Below are 24,625 nucleotides of genomic sequence, written 5' to 3' on the forward strand. Positions count from 1 at the left end.
GGATTCATGTGAATTTTAATCACATCACAGATAGCAATGTGACAATAAACCAACTTTAACAAACAATACAACAAAACTTTAGACGCTTGCAATAAACTGCTTCTCTTGAACTGAAGGAAAATACAGAAAGAAACATACATGCAAGCAAACCTTCAATTTTCATACAACAAATATAATTTCCTTGTAAACATAAAAAATGTAAAATTAAACATGATTCCTATCATTGAAAGGCAAAGAGAAACCAGGTCCTTGTTGTCTTAGTTCCTTTACAGATTTATAGACATTAAGCATAATTAACCTACATTCATGCTTTTTGATATGCACATACGAATGGTAGCTGAGAATGGGCAAGCAAGCAGCCTATTTGTTACCATCTTTAATTAGATGCTTAATTGCAAGCATACCAAGGATCAGTATTATTTAGCAATCGAAATGAATTGCATGTACTTTTTTTTTCTGAGGACTTTATAATTACATAGCATGATGCTGATCCAATAAAAACAGAAGTGACAATGTAAACACTAACATGTTTAAAATGGAATTTGGATACTGTATGATGCAAGACAAAATAATGTTCTATATTGTGTTAGCTATGTTGTACAAAAATAAATTGACTTCTATGGCACAAAGCCATCTGCAAGGTAGGCATATTTACTGAAATACTGTAGAAAATCCTAGCTGGGTCAATAATTTCAGTCAATATCAGGTATCGATTATTTATTGGAATTACAGGAGAACCTTGCGATCTGAAGAATCAATATTCGCAATTCCTTGTATTTGCAGGGATCTCCTGGCTGGGGCTGGGAGCCTCGGGGAGCTCACCATGGAGGTCAGGAGCCACAGGAAATTCACTTTGGTTCCTGGCAGCAGCAGTGAATTCCCCACAGTAAGTTCTCCACAGCTGTCAGGAGCCACAGTGAACTCCCTGTGACTTCCATCTTACCACGGCTCCCAGCATCTGTGGGGGAGTTCCCCACTGTGAGTTCCCTGTGGCTCCCAGCCCCCATAGTGAGTTTGGGAGCCGCGGGGAACTCACTGTGGGGGCCGAGTTGTGAAATTCACTAATACTAAGAGCTGTGACATTCGTAATGGTGTCAGGGACACATCCACTGTGAATGGCAAGGGTCTCCGTAATTTGAATTGATGTACATGAATTGATGTACAGGATTTAAAAAGTACTAATGTGCTTGTATAACGGTATACTCAGATCTAAGCTTATGTAGCAGTTAAACTCTCACAATCATCCAAATTTGTTCATTGTGCATATTTTTATATATTGGTAATTTATACTATAAATATTTGATTTGGGTAAATCTTAAGATTTTATGGTAAAGCTTCCAACACTCAAATTTCATTTTTTTGTCATTTAAAGCACATATATACTTCTTTCTTTTTCTAGAGCATATAATTTCAAAACATTTAGCAGAGAGGTGAGAGTCTATTTAGTATCATTAACCTTTTCAAGATTTTTCTGGTTTCATAATTCTGTACACAAAGTAAGTTTATAAATACATTTAACAATTCTCTTATATAAAATATTATTTATGATTCATCATTACAAAATGCATAATTTACTATCACACAGCTTTTAGATCATTATCTGGGATGAAAACAATTGTAAATATAACAAGCCCAACTTTTTTCCTAATGCCATTTTTAAAAATTTTAATTAACTATTGAATTTTTTTTCAGATCCAAGTCCTGGAAAGCTTTATGTATGCGAAAGTTTGGGGCCATAATCTTGTCTAAGCAAAACATTTGCAGGGACTCAAAATATGCTGCATTACTGGAGGTTCTTAAGTAAAAAAAGTAGTAGACTATAAATATAACCGTCAAACAGGGATAAAGTCTTGACTCCAATCAAAACAAGAATGACAGAATGTTTCAAGTAGTAATACAGTTTCAATTGAGACCAATATATTTATTATATACAGTTTATTTCTGCATATTATAATAAGCTTATTCCTGCATATTAATAAACTTACCAATTTAAAAAACAACCATAGGATATTTTTCATTAGCAAAGTAACTGTGATATTAATTATTTGAAAACCAGCCTTCAAATGCAGGACTTATATCAACAAATAAAAGTGTATTTGTTTGAACACCCTCAAACTCTCAATACTGCCTAAAGTTCCCTTTTTTGTAATCAATTTATAGGACGCAAAGATGTGGGGGTAGATCCTTAGCTGGTGTAAACTGAAGTCAATACAGCTGTCACAATTTACAACAGTGTATGGTTTGTCCTTTTGTCCATTATATTAAACTAGTTCACAAATTTTGTTGTTATTGACGCTTGAAGTATCAAGTATCAAGGTGGCAGAATCATTACTAAAATAACAACTCTTCTCAAAGAAATTAAAATCAGATTTTAAAATGTAATTTTTATTTTTTGCTTCTGGATCCAGCTCTGACAACCTTCCTGTGACAGGCTGAGTATTACTCCATTATAAGCAGTTCCCCTGAAATCAAATAGGCTACTTATTTTTTACTCAACCTAAGTAAGGAGGAATAAATACAACTGTTTGTTCTACCTCCACCAGACTAAGTCAAACTCTTCCATGGAGATAAGGGATACTGGGTTCAATCTTAATACTTCTATTCTTCATGTTGTTCTTCTGAAAATTGGTTGCTATCTCCATCACCACCACTGTTTTCCTCAGGTGAGGGCTTTGTTATTACATTAGATGAATTACTGAATCCAGGGTCTTCTGTCTGAGTCCCATCTCCATCATAGATAATATCTTCTGGATTTGGTGGCGGTGGACAGAACTCCTCATTAGGAAACATTTCTTGAAAAATTGTCTCAGCCTATATTCAAGGAAAACAAAAGTTAATTTTAGATTGAAATTTAATACACTGAAGAAATATTTTACTGACATTTAAGATTAAAAATGTGATAATTGCAACAAACTATAATGACCATTTAAAAGTGTTACTAAAAACAGATAAAAATCAGGAACTCAGTGGTGTGAAAAGTCAGATTCTGTGGTTTCTCAGCAACGGTTGGTGCATTCTACAGTAGAATTCAAACGTAGCTTTCATTTACAAAATACATGTATCTTTTTCCATTGGGAAGAAAGACATAGTCCAGTCCAACAACAGAAGCAGAAAAGATAGAACTAATCTCGCCCCTATCAGGTGGTATGAACTTCACAGGTCTGTTGGAGCTATTCAAAAGCTAACATTTAATATAGATCATTTATCCCCCCCAAATACCTCCTTTTTAAATTAAAAACTACAATTATATTAGTGTATTGCAATATTTACTACTGTTGTTTTTCCTATTAAATGCATAGCTTAATATTTATTACTATTATTGTAAAATGTACTTTTTTCGGCAAATGCATATGTATTTTTGCTTGCTGTATTTTTATATTTTACAAAAAAATTATATATAAATGCTTATATATCTACTGTGGCAAAACTCCAGTCATGCCCCATCAGTCTTGCACTACTGGCGGATAGTTTTAGCCTCAGAGGCTCACTGCGGCCCTCCACACAGCATCTTTCTCTTTAAAAGAGGCAGGGTCCACAGCTTACTGAGCCATATTCATCACAGGTTAGTTCATGGTTTTGGAGTAAAACCCCCTCTATAATCCTGGTTTTCCTTCATGGGGCAGTCTCTGTGTTGGCATGGGGGAGGTTTATGGGGAAACTAGGCCCATCCACTACTCCGGGTTCTGGCCCAGGGACCCTAAGGCAGCAGCAACAGACACTATTGTTATGCTTCCAATCTGGGCCACTTCTCCAAAGAGTCCCTCCAAGTGCCTCCCCTTTGGACCTTCTAGCCAGTCCCAGCTCACCCACACATAGCTTCTTCTGTACTGCACTTCCTCCTTTCAATCCATCACTCTTTGTCTTCCCCTTCTCCTTACCTGGGAAAGACCTTTTAAAACAGCCCTACTACCTTTAATTGACCTCAACTGTTGAATTAGCTTGCTCCTTCAGGCAAGTCATTGACTAGCCCCAGGTGTGTGTCTGCCTTCATTTAATGGCAGCAGTCTCTAGGAGTTTTGTTATATCATTTGGAGTTACAGAGTTTAGAAAGAATTCACTGGAAACACAGAGAGCTTGAGCAGTTGTAAGTGTCCATTTATTCCATAACACAACTAACTAGAACCAGCTCAAATTAGCTGGGATGACCCCTAATGACCTAACTGAGTTACTATAACAACAACAATACATAAGTTTATTCAGGGAAGAGAAAGCTATTTATCCATAGCTCTGTATACCTGTCTTCCATGAGAGTGTGGTAACCTGCTGGTTTGGGTCTGTCATACTATTAAGTTTGTGTTTGCATGCAAGTGTACTCAAAGAAGACCACATATTTGAAAAAGATATCTATATAAATAATAAATTAAATGTTAATAAGAATAAAGTTTATTTAAAGAAATACAGTTATTTCATTATTAAACCATATAGTCTAGACACTGTCAAGATTAATACTTAAACGTGATGATGTCAAGCTGTTGACTGTCACAGTGATTGATGTTAAGAATGCTTACTACAGGGAAAAAAATCAAAGCAGATGCTATAGTAATGCATGGATTATAATAGTAAATACACTACAGCTTGGGTGAGTAATTCCCATGCAAAAGAACAGTAATTCCTATAAATCATACATTTTGCATAGAATTAAGACCTTAGGGAGCACGAACGAAATCCCAGATAGCCACTAGCTATAAAGAGGTGTGATTATTTATTACTCTATTTAAATTGCTTTCCCCAAAATAAGTACCGTAAATTAGCGTATATAACCCGTGCACGAGTATTACCCGCAGCCATGTATAACCCGCAGTTTTTCCTGATTGAGTAAAAATAGTCTTACATACTCCTCGCGCATGTATAGACTGCAGGAAATGAACCGTGGATACTGTTAATGAACGGCACCTGTAATGAAGTGTTAATGAGCCGCAGCAGATGACGCTGAGCAGTAAGTATGATACAACCCTTATTGCAGGTATATAAAACCCCTTTGAACCACACCGTTTTACCATTCATTTATTCCTTTCGTGCACAAAAAGGTGGTTTTTTTAATCCTAAATGTCTGCTAGTTTTAGATTCCTTGGCCACCCACAAAGAAACTTCAGTTCAGAAACATATAAACACTGTGGGGCGCACGTATCACATAATACCAGGTGGGCTGACCAGCAAGTTGCAGGCACTTGATGTGGCTGTCAGCCACCCATTCAAGCGCTTCATCCGAAAGAATGGGACAGTTGGATGACAAATGGGGAACACACATTAACTCCAGCAGGTTGACAGCGCGGTGCAACTTACGTGGAAGTTTGCAGATGGGTTTTGGCTGCTTGGGACAGAATAAAACTGGCTAATATTCCCAATGGGTTCCATAAATGTGACATTCTTCCCAATGTTGACTCTTCTAGCTCTGAATCCGACTATGACAGCGATTCTGATTTGGCACCACAGGTCTCAACGGTCATCGAAGCTCACCTAGCCTTGGCTATGGATGTTAGGGATGTTTTTTGTGACAGTGACTACGACTAAAGTTTTGATGGTTTTGAAAACTCAGACACTGACAATGTGAAGATGGCTTTTTTTAAAATAGTTTTACCATATATTTATTCTTTTACTAGTTGCACAGTAAAATAATGTATTTTAACATAACTGCCTCAATTATTAAATTAAAATACGGTGCTTTTATCAAGTAAGAATCAGTCTTGTCTTCCTGTACTTTCAGTTAAAAAAAATGCTGTATTACACGTGGACGAGTATAGCCCACGGGAGAGGGGGAGGGGGAGAACGGAGTTATATACGCAGGTTATATACGCTAAAACATGGTAATGAACAGAGGGGTCTCTCCTTTTATAGTGCATTTAATGATGCTCATTTACAAAGAAAGCTAAGAAGTCTTACAGTTTGGGGATTATTATTTAGATAATATCAAACGACAAACGACAAATAAGCATACTGGCAGCATGTAACTTCTAGAAGGGGAAAAAGGCCAGCACGGGAATCCCCTGATGCTATAGAGGTAAGCAATCGCTTTCAAGCTCTCTCCACAGGCTCTGCAGTGCTGAAAGCTCTGGAAGGGACCTCACAAGTAAGAAACCAGAAGGGAACACCATCTACTGGAAGGCATGGGATGCGTAATCCTACGGATGAGGGTTCCATGGCCACCACGCCCAAAAAGAAATGACGGGTGGTGGTGGTTGGGGACTCCATCCTAAGAGGGACTGAGCCATCCCTCTGCTGTCCGGACCTGGAATCTCGAGAGGTGTGCTGCTGACCAGGAGCTCGCATTCAGGATGTCAGTGAGAGGCTTACCAAGCTGATCAAACCTTCGGATCGCTACCCCTTCCTGCTACTCCACGTGGGAACTAATGATATGGCCAAGAATGATCTTGAGCGTGTTACTGCGGATTATGTAGTGCTAGGAAGAAGGATCCAAGAATTTGGAGCCCAAGTGGTATTCTCCTCCATCCTCCCTGTTGAAGGGAAAGGACTGGGCAGGGATCGTCGAATTGAGGACGTAAATGCGTGGTTGCGCAGATGGTGTCGCAGAGAGGGCTTTGGTTTCTTCGACCATGGGACTCTGTTCCGGGCGCAAGGATTGTTAGAAAGAGATGGGATCCACCTAACAAAGAGAGGAAGGAGCATCTTTGCGGGCAGGCTTGCAAACCTAGTGAGGAGGGCTTTAAACTAGGTTCGTCAGGGGACGGTGACCAAAACCCTGAGGGGAGTGGGAAAGTCGGATACCAGGAAGAAATGCAGAGAGGAAGGGGCAAGAAAGGAGGACCCATGTTTTGAATGGAGAAGATAGGACGATCAACTGGTTACCTGAAGTGTTTGTACACTAATGCGAGAAGCCTGGGTAACAAACAGGAAGAACTGGAGGCCCTGGCCCAGACCAAAAAATATGATTTAATTGGGATAACAGAGACTTGGTGGGATGACTTGCATGACTGGAGCGCTGTCATGGAAGGGTACAGACTGTTCAGGAACAACAGGCAGGGGAGAAAAGGAGGAGGAGTTGCACTATATGTAAGAGAGCACTATGATTGCTCTGAACTCCAGTATAAAGAGGGAGAAAAACCTGTTGAGAGTCTATGGGTTAAGATTAAAGGAGCAAACAACAGCATTGATGTTGTGATTGGTGTTTGCTACAGGCCACCGAATCAAATGACCAGAGAGGAGTTTAAAGGTATAGCTCAAGAATGCCGGGGGGTTATCAGGAAGGCGAAAGCGCAAATGGAATTGCGACTGGCTAAGGATGTGAAGGATAACAAGAAAGGTTTCTACAGGCATGTTAACAAGAAGAAGGTGATCAGAGAGGGTGTGCGGCCCCTAATGGATGAAGGAGGTAACCTAGTGACAGATGATATGGGGAAAGCTGAAGTACCCAATGCTTTCTTTGCCTCTGTATTCACGGACAAGGTCGGCTCCTGGTCTTCTGCGCCAAGTGACGCAAGATGGGATGAAGAAGGACCTGGGGGTTAAAGTGGATGAGAAGCTGGATATGAGTCAACAGTGTGCCCATGTAGCCAAGAAGGCTAATGGCATATTAGGTTGCATTAAGAGGAGCATTGCCAGCAGATCCAGAGATGTCATCAATCCCCTTTATTCGGCTTTGGTGAGGCCGCATCTGGAGTACTGTGTCCAGTTCTGGGCCCCCACTACAAAAAGGATGTGGACGCATTGGAGAGGGTCCAGCGAAGGGCAACCAAAATGATTAGGGGGCTGGAGCATATGACTTATGAGGAGAGGCTGAGGGACTTGGGTCTGTTTAGTCTGCAGAAGCGAAGAGTGAGGGGGGATTTGAGAGCAGCCTTCAACTTCCTGAAGGGAGGTTCCAAAGAGGATGGAGAGAGGCTGTTCTCAGTAGTGACAGATGGCAGAACAAGGAGCAATGGTCTCAAGTTATGGTGGGAGAGGTTCAGGTTGGATATTAGGAAAAACTATTTCACTAGGAGGGTGGTGAAGCACTGGAATGGGTTACCTAGGGAAGTAGTGGAGTCTCCATCCCTAGAGGTGTTTAAGTCTCGGCTTGACAAAGCCCTGGCCAGGTTGATTTAGTTGGAATTGGTCCTACCTAGAGTCGGGGGCTGGACTTAATGACCTTCTGAGGTCTCTTCCAGTTCTATGATTCTATTATATAAATGGCATAAAGTTAGTTTCTGTGCCCTTGCAATCATTGGCCATTGCACTGATGATGTGAACAATAGGGTCAAGTGGTAGCCAATTGTAGAGGTGAAATTTGTGGTGTGGGTATCTATCATTCAAGTCCATATACACAAAACAGCCTCCTGATGATGAATTTCACTCACCTCTGACCAGCAACAGATTTGAACTGAGAATCCTAAGATGAAGGATTCCATTAACAATTTTCTAAGTGACAAACTCACTTTGGTATCAACATACAATATTGGTTTCCTTAGTTTACATTTTTTCTTCTCTTTCAAAACCATTTTCAGTTACAAATCAAGAATATAGGGATCACATCTAACACACAAATTCGATATTACAGTATAAACCAGGGGTCCGTAACTTCTGGCCCATGGGCCAGATCTGGTCTGTGGGGTTAATCCCTGATGGGCCCCCCACCGCTATATTTATCTGCACCTCCACAGGTATCGGCCGATTGTAAGCTCTCATTGGCCATGAATCATTATGGTCTGTGCCACTTCCTGCCGCTCTCATTGGCCACAAATGGTGATTCACAGCCAACGAGAGCTACAATCGTCCAACACCTGCACAAACTCAAGTAAATATAGTGGCAGTGCTCCACCAGTGACTAACCCTGATGAATCATCGCCATTTTATTGCCCACTCATGGTATAAACTTTGCCTATTCAATTGGAAAACCAGCTAAATTGATTTAGCCGTTTATCAAGTTTCAAAGGAAAACTTTAAAGGTAAGGTAAGAAAACACTCCAAAAAGTCTAACGTTTCTTTATTAAACCACAGCGAAATTTTATCAACAGTTAATTCTGTTGGACATCACTAGGTGAAGAAAATGTAATGGCATCTTATATTTAAAGAAAAAACTACTAAAACAATCAACGTGTGCAGTGCATCTACCTGTGTGACAGTCAATATCAAATTACCGTATTTTAGCGCATATAACCTGTGGGTTATATATGTTTTTATAAACCGCACACCTCCTCCCGCCACGGGGCATACTCGGGTGCGGGGTATACAATATTTTTTTTACTCACCTGGTAAGCTCCTGTGCAGCTGCCGCCCTTCAGCCTCCGGGCGGGGGAGCACTCATCCCCCAGTTCCTGCGCAGCCACAGGAACCAGCGGGATGAGCGCTCCCCCGCTCGGAGGCTGGCAGCTGCGCAGGAATCAGGGGGATGAGCGCTCCCCTGCCCGGACGCTGGAGGCTGCACAGGAACTGGGGCGGTGAGTGCCTGCAGGAACCAGGGCATTTAAGCTGGCTAATTCCCTCCCCCACTCCCCGGGCACTGTAAGTTAGCTAATATACCCCGGCACAGTTTGAAATAAAAGTCTTGTATACCCTGCAGGTTATACCCCTGCACTCCAGTCCCCTGCCCTCAGTCACAATCACCTGCTTCATCCCAACTCCCTCCCAGACTCCAGTAATCCTCCGTCACCCCAATACCTTACCCCAAGCTCCCTTTTGCACCCATCCTCCATCCCAGACCCCGCCTCTCCTCCATCAATATCATGGAAGAGTACGGCCCTCGACCACTTTCCAAAATCTTGGCATGGCCCCATCAAAAATTATTGCCCACCCCAGACTAAGAGCAAGCATGTAATCAGTCACCTATGTTAGAGGCAGATCATCCATACCACCACCCCGCTAATATAGCATGTTCCCTGTTGGGATATGTAAGAATTAGTAGGGGTCGGGGAAGACCATACAATAGTGGTAGGGGTCTGGGCAGAGCAGGCATTGTCCTTTGAACATGTTTTCCCCCTTTGTTCTTGCAGCCTGGAAAGAGAGAGAAACGGTCTGACCAGAGCAGGTATTGTCCTCTCTCATGTATAAAAATGCTCTTTCCTTTTGTTCTTGCAGTCTAGAAAGATAGATAAGCATGCAGTTGGACAGTGTCATCTTTGTTTTTTTCTTGCTTTCTCTCCAAAAATACTTTCAGGATCACATCCTTTATAATCTCTAACCTGCAGATTCAGGAAGTCTGTAATGTAAAAAAGTGCTAATCTAACTGAAAATCCTGTAAACAGGAGCAGGTATAACAATATTCATCACCTGCCTATTAATATTCATTGCATAGAGTTAACATTATTAAATAAGGACTATGGGAAAGTAGTGATAGACATGTGAATTAGTATGCTAAAATGGATAAAGGAGTGTAACTGGTGCCAAATTATTGCTCACCCAGAATGTTGTGTTGGGGGTCTGTGATGGTGTGTGCATACCCCACACTGAATCGGTTGGAGTTAAAACACTGTGGGTGGAAGAAGTCATGCTCCTTCACCCAGACTGGGCATGCTCCAAATGCTGGGACAGCATAAAAGGCAGTAACACATCTCACTCTTGGCTGGCCACCAAAGAAGAAGGACCTTCACCAGGAGCTCCAGAACTGCACCAGCCAGAGACTCACACGGCAGGACCCAGGAGACCACCATGAGCTGCCAGCACCAGAGGAGCTCCAGGAAGAGGTAGCTGCAGTGGAATCAGAGGATTCAGAGACCTCCAAGATGGACCTTCACAAGCTTTGGTAGGAAGTGACCCAGGGAGGGTGTCGGAGTGGTATCTCCTACCTAGGTGAGCTCGTGTTTCAGTCAGACTCCCCACTGAGCGAGTGACAGAATGCTCTGCCACTCACAGGGCCCTGGGTCAGGACCAAGTGGAGTAGAGTGGGCCCAGGTTTCCCTACTGGGGCAGGCGGCCTCCCAACTTATTAACTCTGCCCTGAGTTAAAGGACTCCTCCATCTTGACTTTTGTTGAGAAGCTATGCTTGCTCTGAGTTAAAGGGTTACTCCACATTGACTTTGGCCACAAGTTTGTGTTTACCCTGAGTTAAAGGGCCATTCACCTTTATTGACTTTGCCCTGAGCCAAGGGCTTCCCCGTTATTGATTCCGGTCATTAGACTGCATTGCCCTGCATTAAAGGGCCATTCCACTGACTCTGGCTAGTAAGCCATGTTGCCCTCAACAAAGGGCCATTCCTCTTTATTGACTCTGGCTGGTAGGCTGTGCTGCCTGGAGCTAAGGGCTCCCCCATCTTTGACTCTAGCTGTTAAGATGGACTTCCCTGAGAGAAGGGTTAACTTCATTGACTTCGGATGTTGGGCTGTATGGCCCTGAGATGAGGGTTAATCTTATGGACTTTGGTCATTAGGTTATACAACCTCAGACCAAGGGTTGTAGTTTACAGTCTAAAAGAGCCCGCCAATGACCCAGCAACTGACTAGACAGCATACAAACATTTGTGTCCCCTCAACCCCAGAGATGTGGTGTACATACGCCGCAACAGGGCCCAAGGTGGAACAAGTATCTGCAATAAAGAGGTCCATTTACTCCATCCACTCCTAGGTTGCCTGTTTCTTCTCTAACATTCCCTATAGCATATTTTCTAGTGCTTTTGGCCTACACAGTTCAAAAGTATGATGTGAGGAAACTTCAACCACACTCCTAGGAAGATTAATCCATAGTCTCATTCTGAAGAAGTTTTTTCCTTATGTTCAGCCTACATTTTTCAAGTCTTAATTGAATCCCATTACTATTTCTAGTAACAGGCCTCTGTTTCATACAAAAATGTTCCTCTCCTTGTCGTTTAAATCCTTTATGTATTAGTGAACTATGTTCCACTTAAAGCTAGTCACTGTTTAGGTAAACGAACTACAGTATTTTCTTAAATCAACCCCTCTAGATCCTGATCATTTCTTTAGCTTTCTCTGAGGTCAATCCAGTTAATACATACCCTTTCAATCGGGACTTGCCCAGAAGAAAATATATTATTTTAGCTGCAGTCATTTCAGAGCCACATAGAGGAACTACAACAACTTGCACTTTTAAATGTAAAGAACAGTAGCTTCCAGTTACAGTAACTTAACTCATATTGAAATAGAATAGAGGGGTAAACAAAGATGGTCCTGGATGTGGCTGGTAATAGAGGAGAGCATGGTGTGAATATCTTATACCACAGCTCACTATCGGGTAAAAAGCAAACTGTAAATATGTCCAAAATAGCTTTTAAATGCAATTTAAGGAGCTCTTAATTTGCAGTTAGTTTAAAATGGTAAAACAGTTTTAAATTTACTTTTAAACAAATCAGGTACAATAGAACAGTGCTACCCTACTGTTTTGCTCTATTTCTCTTTGGATAATCCTCTCACTTTCTGGTAAGCAAATTATTGTGTTATAAAATAAAGTGAAGGATACTATAAAGCTCTTAATTATATTGTTCTGACACCACAGTTCAGGCTGTGTCAGCCATTCCATTATTAAACTATATTAAAGAGTTTATGCTTGGGCATAAAAAAAAGTTTGGTGCTCATGTTCTCTGGCCAAAGCCACTTAAAACAGGATAGCCAGTTAACATTATGTAAGTGTAAAAAGTGTTAGTGTGTGTCAGCACTGAAGGCACCCATATCATAGTAATGACTGCAGGATATAGGTATAAACTGCCAACCTCTCTTTCTAGAGTGGATGATAAAAGGGAACAGCAATGAAGACACCTTAGAGGCACCAATAAAGGGTGAAGCAGGGGCTGGACTAATTTTTCCTCTGCTCAAAGTAATAGGGAAAGCAGGCAAAAAGGGGCCAGGTGAGAAAGCAGTATTTCAGGGGCCTATAAACTAAAAGCTCTTCAACCACAAAGTTGAAAAGTTCCCTTACCTGTTTGACAGCATAGTCACTTCCCAGTTCACAATCTGGCCCAGAACAGACATAGACGTTTGAGGGTAAACTGTCATATGAATTTTTGTCGATGCCCGAAGAATCTCTCATGTTGAAGTATAGTGCCCATAGGACTCTGGGCTTTTCCGGTCCTCCTTCATTTTCAGACTCTGAATGGCAAGAAATGTTTTTAGTGACTGGCATTCAAATGTAGTAAAAGACTGGTATAATTCAACATAATAAAACACATCCGTTATTAGCATGAAATTATTGTATGTACTAGAGTACAAATACATACATACATACATACATACATATTTTGAAACGTATTAAAGCATACTGATAGTGCTTCTAATACATCCCTTTTTTCAAAAGGTTTCCAGAAAGGAATTTCATAATTAGCCACTTAACATTTTACATCTTGATGGATTAATACAATTTGTAATTTTTAAATAAAGTTTTTGGTATTCCTTAAAGAAAAAAAAACATGTTATTTTGAATCCAACATGCTTTATATTTCTCCTAACTAATCTGAGCACGGTCCTTTTACAGTGTGTCTTAAATTAATCATCCCATTCTGGAGCTGCTGATTTTGAAGTCCAATACATTTCCCAACTCTTTTCAATAACAAGTGATGCCCTCAGTGCTCCCTTTGTAATTTCAAGAGCAAAGCACATTAAATGTTTTTCCACGACTTGTTTAGAAAAGGATTTCTCCATGGAAAAGAAAAATGTGGTTATGGATGTATTCCCCTATGCCTAAAACCCAAAAGCCAAAATTTACATTGATTATAAAGCTGGATATGAATTAGTGTGCCCTTGTAGTTGAGAAAGCTAATGGCATATTGTGGTACATTAGTAGCATCATTGCCAGCAAATCTAGGGAAGTGATTATTACCCTTTGTTCAGCATTGGTGAGGCCACATCTGGAGTACTGTGTCTAATTCTGGGCCTCCCATTACAGAATGGACGTGGATGCACTGGAGAAAGTCCAGCAGAGGGCAACGAAAATAATTAGGGAGCTAGAGCACATGACTTATGAGGAGAGGCTGAGGGATTTGGGCTTATTTAGTCTACAGAAGAACGAGGGGGGGAGTTGATAGCAGCATTCAGCTACCCAAAGGGAGGTTCCAAAAAGAATGGAGAGAGGCTGTTCTCAGTGGTGGTAGATGACACAACGAGGAACAATGGCCTCAAGCTGCACTGGGGAGGTCTAGGTTAGATATTAGGAAAAACTATTTCACTAAGAGTGTGGTGAAGCACTGGAATTGATTACCGAGGGAGGTGGTAGAATCTCCATCCCTAGATGTTTTAAAGTCCCATATTGACAAAGCGTGGCTGGGATGATTTAGTTGAGATTGGTCCTGCTTTTAGCAGGGGGTTGGACTTGATGACCTCCTGAGGTCTCTCTCAACCTTATGATTTTATGAAATTACATTGCCTATTACAAGACAGGTGGGCTACGTCTACACTGGCCACAATTTCCGGAAAAGAGATGTAAATCAGGTAAGTCAGGATAGGGAAATCCGTGGGGGATTTATTCCTTTCAAGTAGGAATAAGAGATCCTCCGGAAAAGGGCTTTATTCCGGAGGATCGCGCCAGTCTAGACTCTTTTATTCTGGCTTTTCCCCAAGCCGGAAAAAAAGCGGCGGACATGTTTATTTAAATCCACGGGGGATATTTAAATCCCCCGCGGATTTCCCTATCCTGACTTACCTGATTTGCATCCCTTTTCTGGAAATTGTGGCCAGTGTAGACATAGCCGTGTGGTAAAACAGTCTCTCTTATGTTACATAGAATCACAGGGCGGAAGATACCTCAGGGAGTGATGGAATTCAACCCCCTACTCAAAGAAAGACCAAGCCCATCTCAGCCAGGACTTCTTCAAGCCAAGACTATAAACCTTCTAGGGATGAAGATTCTTACACCACCATAGATAATCCATCCTAGTGCTTCACCACCCTCTGAGTAAAACAGTTTTTCTAATATCCAACCTAGACCTCCCCCACTAAAACTTACATCCATCTCTTAGTTGCTTTTTCTGTTTCACTTCCCTTCCAATCCCTTCAGTATGTATGGAAGTTACACTTATTTTGTATATCAACCAAATGACAAAGAAATGCATATAAGTCAATCTAGTACAGTGGTTCCCAACCTTTTTTATACCATGGACTGGCAAACACATTCATAACCCTTTGGTGAACTGGTAATATTTTATTTGCATATTCATTATTGTAATTAATTTTAAGAGGTCACGTGTTATTTTACATCACATCTGTATGCACGCAATACATGTTCAATGTTTGCAGATATCTACAACACAAAAATAATTCTGTTAAAAGACTCCTTTCTTTCTTATCTTGGGCCATTAACACCTATGTAAACTTTGTTCATGGTCATGACCTAGGCCTTTTGTTCTGTGGCTGGATAGCTCCCAAAACCCCAGCTCTGGAGTGTGCAGCTTTTGTACTTTCTGCTTGTGAAAAGTACTCTGTAAGAGCCAGATGATTATATTTGTAGCTCTGCCTTATGCTGTGAACAGCAGCACCCTTCCCCCAGAAAGAGAGCTTTTTGTGTGCACAAATGGCCAGACCCTTTCCCAAGCAGGCAGCCTCTTAGTGGTGGGCTGGGCTGGGAGTGCTTCTGTCATAGAGCTTCTCATTGTGGCACACACAGCAGGGAGGGAGGGTAAACTCCCCCAGCCAGAGCTATTGCCTCCCACGGAACCCGACCCACAGTCTGGGTGCTAGTAAGCACCCTCCACAAGGCACTGGTGTGGAGTCCCTCTAGGACCCCGGGGAAACTGAACCCGAGAAGTGGAATCCAGCCTCATTCCTGGGGTGGTAGGGCAGACGAAGAAATCAGCTGTACCCTTGCCCCAGCTGGCTGGAGCACATTTACTTGGGGGAATTTAGGGAGATGTATCTGCACCCTTCCCCCCTCCCCCCCTCGCATACAGACCTGCACAAGAGGAAGGTCTCCAATCCTCTGCTTTAGCGTCTACTGGGGGGAGGGAGGGCCTGACTGCGCCTCTGGACAGCTGCTGCCCTGCACAGTGTGAGCTGCCAGCCCCTCACTGGGGTGCCAGAGGTTAATGAGTCTCCATTAATGCTCCCTAGCATCTCTGGGTCTTGTTGACCTTGGTGCTGGTGCATCACAGAAGAAGGTGTGTGGAAACTACTCCTCGCTGGCCTCTGCTTACCATGTGCAAGGAGGCTGTGCTGTGCCAGGAAAAGCCCCTCTCTCAGCTCACTCTCAGCCGGGGGCGGTTCCTAACCACTGTGAACTGTTGGCTGCCAGGTCATGCCAGGAGGTTGGGAACCACTGATCTAATACTACCATGCAACAGGACTGACGTAAAATGTTGCTTCACAACATATATTTTATTTTGTCAATTCCCACTTAACAATGACGAAGAGTTTGCAAAACCTTCAAAAAAAAAAAAACCGAATAGTCTAGCAGCACCTTACAGACTAATAAAATATGTAGATAGTATCATGAGCTTTCATGGGTACAACCCACTTCTTCAGATGAATGTTCTTCAATTTGCAGTTATGCAGCACTTTTCGGAGGATAACAGTGCCTGACAAACTCTAAAGGTTGGGATTGTAAAAAGGGATCTACAGAAATAAGGTGCCTACCTCCCAATTCAAACAGGAGTACTTATGAAGGAATTGGCAACAAATACAGAAAATAAAACTACAAATTACATTGATAACCAAACAATATAAATAATAAATTTCTCCAATGCAGGTAGTATACAGGCAGTCCCCGAGTTACGCGGATCCGACTTACGTCGGATCCGCAGTTACGAACGGGGTTCCTCTCCCTGGTCTCCAGCAGACCAGGGAGAGGAAGCAAAGCGGCGGAACACGTGGGCAGCAGACAGGGCTATCCGCTGCCCACGCGCTCCGAGGCTTGGCTCTGCTTTGCCCCCCCCATCCTCCTGGTCTGCAGACCGGGGGGGGGGGGGGAGGGCGGGAAGCAGAGCCAAGCCGCGGAGCGCCCGGCCAGCTGACAGCCCAGAGCGTCTGGGCTGTCAGCTGATCGCGCGCTCCGGGGCTCGGCTCTGCTTTGCCCCCCCCCCCGTCCCCCTGGTCTGTCCCGCTGCCCCCGTGCTCCGTGGCTTTGCTCCAGACACCTGTGGTACAGCAGCTGGGGCGCTGCCAGTTGGTCCCGTAGCGCCGCTCTGGGCGCTACTGGACCAACCAGGCAGCACCCCAGCTGTTCTGCCCCAGGCGTCCTGATTCAGCCACTGCTGGTCAGATTCAGCAGCGGCTGACTTGGGGACGCCTGGGGCAGAGCAGCTTGGGTGCTGCTGGGTTGGTCCAGTAGCGCCGAGGAGCGGCGGCGCTACTGGACCAACCCAGCAGCACCCCAGCTGCTCTGCCCCAGGCGTCCCCAAGTCAGCCGCTGCTGAAACTGACCAGTGGCTGACTACAGGAAGCCCCTGCCCCGGGCTTCCTGGAATCAGCCGCTGATCAGTTTCAGCAGCAGCTGACTTGGGGATGCCTGGGGTTCTTAAGTTGAATCTGTATGTAAGTCAGAACTGGCGTCCAGATTCAGCCGCTGTTGAAACTGATCAGTTTCAGCAGCGGCTGAATCTGGACGCCAGTTCCGACTTACATACAGATTCAACTTAAGAACAAACCTACAGTCCCTATCTTGTACGTAACCCGGGGACTGCCTGTAGTCATTCTATTTGTCTTTTTTGTTGTTTCATTGTTAAGTGGAAATTAAAATATTTTTCTGCTTATCTGAGGGTGCATCTAGACAATGGCACTATTTTGGGATACTTCTGGTATCCTGCAATAGTGTTTTTCATATCTTGACAGCGCATCCATGATTTCAAAATACCTTTTGAAATCATGGGTGCGCTATTCCTACATCCCTGTGAACCTCATTCCATGAGGATTAAGGAACATTTTGGAATAGTGTTCTATTTACTCAGATTTATTTATTTTCGAACAACTATCATGCCAGATAATGCTTACATTCAGAAAACCACAAGCAACGCTGTACTGTAAATAAAACAGCAAGTACATAAGACTACATCTATATAATTCTATCAGCATCTATTTTTATGACAATTAAACAATTTATTTAAAAAATAGATGTTAACCGTATAGAATAATCTGAAAACAAATTAAATCAACCTATGAAAGCATAAGCCTTAATACAGAACAAGATGCACATTAATATATTAAAAAGTTCATACTGCTCATAAAAGTTACTTCTTCCTTATTTAGTCAGGAAAATGAATGGAGTCCTCTTTTCCAGGTGACTTTCCCTCTTTGACCTGCCATGGCCCAGTGCTCCCTTTATCTAGTGATTCATTTTCAATAACTCCAACAGTATTTGTTCTGACATTTTAATTAAAATACGACCACTACCTCATCCTGATGATAAAAAGGCTCATGTGCCAGTGAAAACTAGCTTTTCAGTGCCTCAGTGCACCTGAGGACCCCTTCTGATCAGAGTTCTTATAGAATTTCAGTCGGTTCTAAGTAACACATCATTTTAAAACTGGATCGCTTTAAACATTAAGATTAATGTAAACAAAAAAAACCCACCCTAAATGGAACAGACGATACTGAACAGCAGGCTAATCATTTATTTACCCTTTGATACTCTTAAGAGACAGACATACAAGACTGCTTTTGAAAATGCAAGATGCAGGTTATATGTTTAAGCTTACATCTCTAGCATACAGCTTTAACTGAATGAGCACATTAGTAATGAAATATCTGAATGAAAGAAATAACAGACGTAATTCCTTATTTTACAAGCTTGTATTTACAACTCCCAATTTTGGGTCCAAAATCTGTCTTCCAAAGTCCAATAGATGAGTGAATGCATTTTTCTCAAACATTATAAAAAACCTGATTTTTCAATTTTTGCTGTTCCCCTTTTGTAAAAATGAGATTTGCCTGCACTGTAAGCTGAAAAGGATCAAAAAAATATTTTTGAGGATATATGTGCTGGTCAAGCCAAATCAGACCTTCTGATGAAGGCAATAATGATTTTCCTTTTTTTTTATTATCAAAAAAGGACTTGAGCCTTGCAGCTACAAAAGAGAGTTAAGAAAAGTCAAAAGGAGAAGAAACAGGAAAAGAGTGAAAAATTAAATCAGCTTTTCTAAAACATGGTAAATAAGACTGATTCCTTAGCCCTTGAAAAAAGTGATCATAACAATCCATGGTGAAATGCATTCTGGGAAGTATGTGTAGCTTAATTAACTGCAGTATGCAGATGAAAGTGATGGAACAGAAAATAAGGAAAAGACTGTGGATCCCTATGTGGGAAAACTAAGAACTCCAGAAAATTAGAAAAGGGGGTGGGGGGGGGGGGGGAGGGAGAGGAGAAAAGTGCCACATTGAGCCTTTTGCAAGTTAGTATGTTATCAATGATTATTAGAATTATCTACACTAGATAGTTTCTGTGTTTGGTGACAAAGTAATACTCCAGTTGACTAAAAAAAATTCCAATGTTTTGCCATTAGAAGGCAACTCCCTATAGTTGAGTACGAGTACTCTAACATTAAAAATAGTTTAATTTGTTCAGAATGGAGTAGTCACCAAGATTACCACCTGTTGCTCCACACAAAATACAAGGTTAAGTTCAAAATTCTGGTATTGATTTTTGAGGACCCCCAAAGAACTGAGACCAATCTTCTCTTTGCAACGACCACATTCTTCAATACATACGTTCCCCAAGCACTACGAAGCTGTTGGTGTCAAGGGCAAAGTTCATGAAAACATCTAACCTGGCTCTCTCAGAAACAGGGTCAGAGCTTTGGGACTCATCACTGTCAAAAAGACTGACTAGAAAATCTCAAGATACATCTAGACTGCTTTCCTCTTCCAAAAGAAGAAATGCAAATGAAGCACTGATTAGCATATTCACATGCTTCATTTGCATATCTTCTTCCGACCCTTTTTGCGGAAGAGGTTTTTTCACCAAAAAACGCAGTCTAGACACAGCTTTTCCATGAAAAAATAAATAAACCCTTTTTCAAAAGAACCTGTAAACCTCATTTTTTGAGGAATATGGGTTCTTTCAAAAAAAGTTTTTTTTCCACGAAAAAGCCACTTCTAGACTGTGTTTTTGGTGAAAAAAACCTCTTAGAATCATAGAATACTAGGACTGGAAGGGACCTTGAGAGGTCATCGAGTCCAGTTCCCTGCCGTCATGGCAGGACCAAATACTGTCTAGACCATCCCTGATAGACATTTATTTAACCTACTCTTAAATATCGCCAGAGATGGGGATTCCACAACCTCCCTGGGTAATTTATTCCAGTGTTTGACTACCCTGGCAGTTCGGAACTTTTTCCTAATGTCCAACTTAAACCACCCTTGCTGCAGTTTAAGCCCATTGCTTCTTGTTCTATACTCAGAGGCCAAGATGAACAAGTTTTCTCCCTCTTCCTTATGACATCCTTTTAGATATCTTCCCCAAAAAGGGCTGAAAGAGGATATGCAAATGAAGCACGAGAATATTGCAATCAGTGCTTCATTTGCATTTCCTCTTTTGGAAGAGGAAACCAGTCTAGATGTACCCTCATTAGCTTCAAGATTAAAAATACAATTCACTTCAATGGAAAGTTTGGAAAAAAGGAAGTTACTCACCTTGTGCAGTAACAACTGTTCATGGAGATGTGTGTCCCCGTGGGTGCTTCACTGTTGGTGTTGGGTTATCCCAGGGCTGCAGATCAGAGCTTTTCCAGAGCAGTTGTCAGGTAGGCTGTGCATGTGTGAGAAGTGCCTTGCGCTGTTTGCACTTTGACACCTCATGCACGTGTGGCCCCAACCCCCGTCTCAGTTCCTTGCATATGCCCAAGTAAAGTAACTCTGAGCAGTGGGGAGGAAGGGAGGGTCGGAGAGCACCCATGGGGACATACAACTTGAAGAACAGTCTTTATTGTACAGGGTAACTTCCTTTTCTTCATTGAGTGATGTCCCCGTGGGTGCTCCACTGTTGGTGACTACAAAGCAGTACTCCACCAGGATGGTGGGGCTCAGAGTCACTGTTTGGCGGCTGTAGACAATACTGCTGCAGCTACTACTGTAGCTTCCGTAAGCTGCAGCATACTGGCATAGTGTCTAGTGAAAGTATGGTTGGACAATCAGGTAGCTGCCTGATAGAGGTCTTTAAGGGGCACATTCTTTAGAAAGGCAGATGAAGTTGCTGTAGCACGAGCAGAATGTGCTTTTGGTAGATCTGGTAAAGGCTTATTGCAGATAGAGTGACAGCGGATTATGCATGACGATAGCCATCTAGAGATGCAGTGGGTTCAGATTGGTGTGCCATTCTGCTATTGACACGAAAAGGCGTAAAGTTCACAGAAAGTCTGTTTACATAGAAGGCTAACGCACATCTAATGTTGAGGGTATGCAGCATAGCATCTCTAGAAAATGCATGGGGTTTAGGAAAGAACGTGGGTAATACTATCGGTTCACTGATATGGAAGACTTTGGGTAGGAAGGAGGGGTGTCGGCGTAGGATTACTTTGTCCTTCACGAAGATGGTGTAGGGTGGTCCCACCATCAATGCCGCAATCTTGCTAATTCTCCTTGCAAAGGTGATGGCAATTAGAAATAACTTTATTAGTAAGAATGGAAGAGTACAGCCTATGGCTGAAAAGGGGGTCTCATGAAGCAGTCTAAGACCAGGTCCACAGGCTCCATAGGGAGGAGGGGGGGCACATACTCTATGTGGGAGGTACAAATTCCTGAGTCCTTTTAGGAATAGCATGGTGATGGGGTGAGCAAAAACTGATGATCCATCAACTCGCATGTGAAAGGCCGTTTTGCAGCAAGCTGTATCTTCACTGACTAGACAGGTGAGAAAATTTCTCTTACACAGTAGAAGACCATCAACCAGAGCCACTTTACCTGCAAAAATGAAGGCGATTCTCTTCATGATGGCAACAAAACCACACTGATCCCCAAACTTCACCATACAAACATACTGCACTTGAAAGATGGGGACCTGTCCATCTCATCACCATTCCCCTACATCATTGTCATGGACAGGGCTCGATAAATAATGTAATCTACTTGCCCGCGGTGAGTAGATTATGACCCGGAAGAGCCAGCGCAGAGCGATCTGCGCATGAGCAAAACGATCTGCGCATGCGCAGAACGGCACGAAACCGCGTGGCTGATGAGTGAGGCTCGCCGCCGCTTGGCGAGCCCTAGTCATGGAACCAGAGAGGAGCCAGGCATGAAGGTGCAGGGTGTGGGGCTGAGGTTGCAACAGATTGCCTCCATTTTGAAAGAGAAGGTTGTGGAGATGAGGAAGCAGGAACAGCAGTTCGATGGACAGACTGTGGAGGCAAGGAAACCAAGTCTGCCTCGACCATGAAAGTGCTATCAGAGTGAGCTGAGCTGAATTGGACTGAACCTTGCAAAGGACCCTCGGGATCAATGGAATTGATGGGAAGACATAATACAGAGGGTCCGCCTAGGACCATGGTCACCAACCAGTAGATCGTGAGCTACCGGTAGATCTCAGGGGCTCTAAGAGTAGCTCTTGAGCCCTCTCTGAACTGCGCGCCTGCGCAGTACATTTACATTAGATTTCCTCATTTGAGGAGCAGCTACTCACTGAGCAACAACACAGGTGAGTAGCTGCGAGGAATGCTGGGAGCTGGGAGGTTGGGAGGGCTGAAACACCCCAGCCAGCTGACTGTGGCTTTCACAGCTGGAGCTAGGCGCATCCTCCCTGGGCTGAGTGCAGGGCAGCTGGGCTGGAGCAAAGAGAAGTGGCTGCCCGGCCAGCTGGCCATGGCGCTCAGCCAGGGTGCACCAAGCTCCACGTGGGCTGGCGCAGAGGAGAAGCTCACTGGCCAGCTGGCTGTGGCGTTCAGCCCAGAGGAGGCTGAACCACGCTTCAGCTGATTGGGCGGCTTCCTCTCTGTGCCTGCCCACGTGGAGCTTGGTGGCACCCAGGCTGAGCACCATGGCCAGCTGGCCGGGCAGCCGCTTTTCTTTGCTCCAGCCCGGCTGCCCTGCGGTCAGTCCGGAGGGAGCGCGGGTCAGAGGCTTCCCTCCGTGGCTGGTGTAGGGAACTCCCTGCCCCCAACCTTGTTCCCTCTCCTCTGCCCCAAATTTGTCCCCCGCCCTCCTGGCCCCCTGTTCCCTCTCCATTGCCCCCCCCGACCTCGCTGCAGAAACCTGCCCCCCCCTGCAGAAACTTGTCCCCCAGCACCTTGCCCCCCCTGCTGAAACCAGTTCCTTCTGGCACCCTGTCTCCTACTACAGAAACCTGTCCCCCTGCTCCCCTCTACAGAAACCTGTCCCCCCCAGCACCCTGTCCCCTGCTGCAGAAAGCTATCCTGGCACCCTGCCCCCTCTCCTCTGTCCCCACTGGCACCCTGTTCCCTGCTCCAGAACCCACTAGCACCCCTCCCCAGTACTGTGTCCCCTGCTCCGAAATGACTTTTCTATGGGTCAGTGACCCCCTGATTCAAGGCAGGTTCCCTGTCATTCTCATAAATAAAGACAATGCAGAAACTTTCTGTGTTTAACATAGTATTTTATTTAAAAATGAAGCCTGGCCAACAAACCCCGAATTGGGGCCAAACCCCCATCTGGCCACAACCACTCCTGCACTCCCCCTTCCCCAGACCCTAGATCTGAGCCTATGAAACACTGGAACCTCATGCCCTCAGCCCCTCACATACCCCAACCCAAATTCCTGCACCCTCACATCCGCAAGCCTGTGGCTTGCTTAGTATCCCAACACTGCCCAGCCTGGAGTCCCCTCCCTGAGCCAGTGTCCCCTTCTCCACCTCCTCCTACATCCAGATTTCCTCCCAGAGCTTGCACCTCTCACCCCTTCCCACACCCAAATCCCTCATTCCCACCCAAGAGCCGACACATCCTGTCTCAACACAGCAAGGGTCCAGCTAGACTGCAGGGCTGTGTCTACATTGGCACCCCTTTCTGGAAAAGGGATGCTAATGAGACACTTGGGAATTGCAAATTCCGCGGGGGATTTAAATATTCCCCACGGCATTTGCATGAACATGGCTGCCGCTTTTTTCCAGCTCGGGGTTTTGCCGGAGAAAAGTGCCAGTTTAGACGGGATCTTGCGGAAAATAAGCCCTTTTCCAGAAGATCCCTTATTCCTACTTAATAAAGGGCTTATTTTCCGCAAGATCCCGTCTAGACTGGCGCTTTTCTCCGGCAAAACCCCGAGCCGGAAAAAAGCGGCAGCCATGTTCATGCAAATACCACGGGGGATATTTAAATCCCCCGCGGAATTTGCAATTCCAAAGTGTCTCATTAGCATCCCTTTTCCGGAAAGGGGTGCCAATGTAGACATAGCCCAGGAGTTTTTCAGGATTCTGGAGATATCCCAGAAAAACTCTTCTGCATCCAGGGTTGCGTTTGTTCTTCCGCTTTTTTAGTGGAAGAGCAAACGGGCTCTTTTGGTCACCCCTATATTCCTCTTTCCACAAGGGTGGAAAAAGAAGGGTTTTTTTTCTGACATTTGGTCCAGTGTAGACAGGCCAAATGTTGGAAAAACCTCTTCCTACAGAAGAATAAAAAAAAATAAAAATAAGCAGCAGTATAAGGATTGGGGATAGCAAGTGATGGAGAGGAGGAGAATAGAGAGAGTGGGGCCTCAAGGAAGGGGCGGGGCTTCATGGAAGGGGCGGGGCGATAGATCTTGGCTTGGTCCGTCATTTAAAAAGTGATCTTTGGTATAAAAAGGTTGGAGACCACTGCTCTAGGAGATTAAGAAGGCATTGCCTAGAGATCCCTTGCCCAACCCCGCTCAAGAGCAGAAGCAGGTGCACTTGGTGTTGTGGTGAG

At 43.7% G+C, this 24,625-nt stretch overlaps 1 protein-coding gene across 2 annotated transcripts in view; it reads right to left on the reverse strand.

The window, feature by feature from the left end:
* Positions 1-1,497: 1,497 nt before the first annotated feature.
* Positions 1,498-24,625, reverse strand: part of CHM (CHM Rab escort protein) — a 232,771-nt gene continuing 209,643 nt past the window's right edge. For both annotated transcript variants that reach the window (XM_075940753.2, XM_075940752.2), the window contains 2 exons: positions 12,798-12,967; positions 1,498-2,811 (listed from right to left, as the gene is read on the reverse strand). In XM_075940753.2, the coding sequence (XP_075796868.2) occupies positions 2,599-2,811; positions 12,798-12,967 (383 nt within the window). In that variant the 3' untranslated portion in view covers positions 1,498-2,598. The remainder of the gene's footprint in view (positions 2,812-12,797; positions 12,968-24,625) is intronic.

The sequence above is a fragment of the Pelodiscus sinensis genome, chromosome 13 (genome assembly GCF_052426305.1).
Source record: "Pelodiscus sinensis isolate ZL-2025 chromosome 13, ASM5242630v1, whole genome shotgun sequence".
NCBI classification, from domain to species: Eukaryota; Metazoa; Chordata; order Testudines; family Trionychidae; genus Pelodiscus; species Pelodiscus sinensis.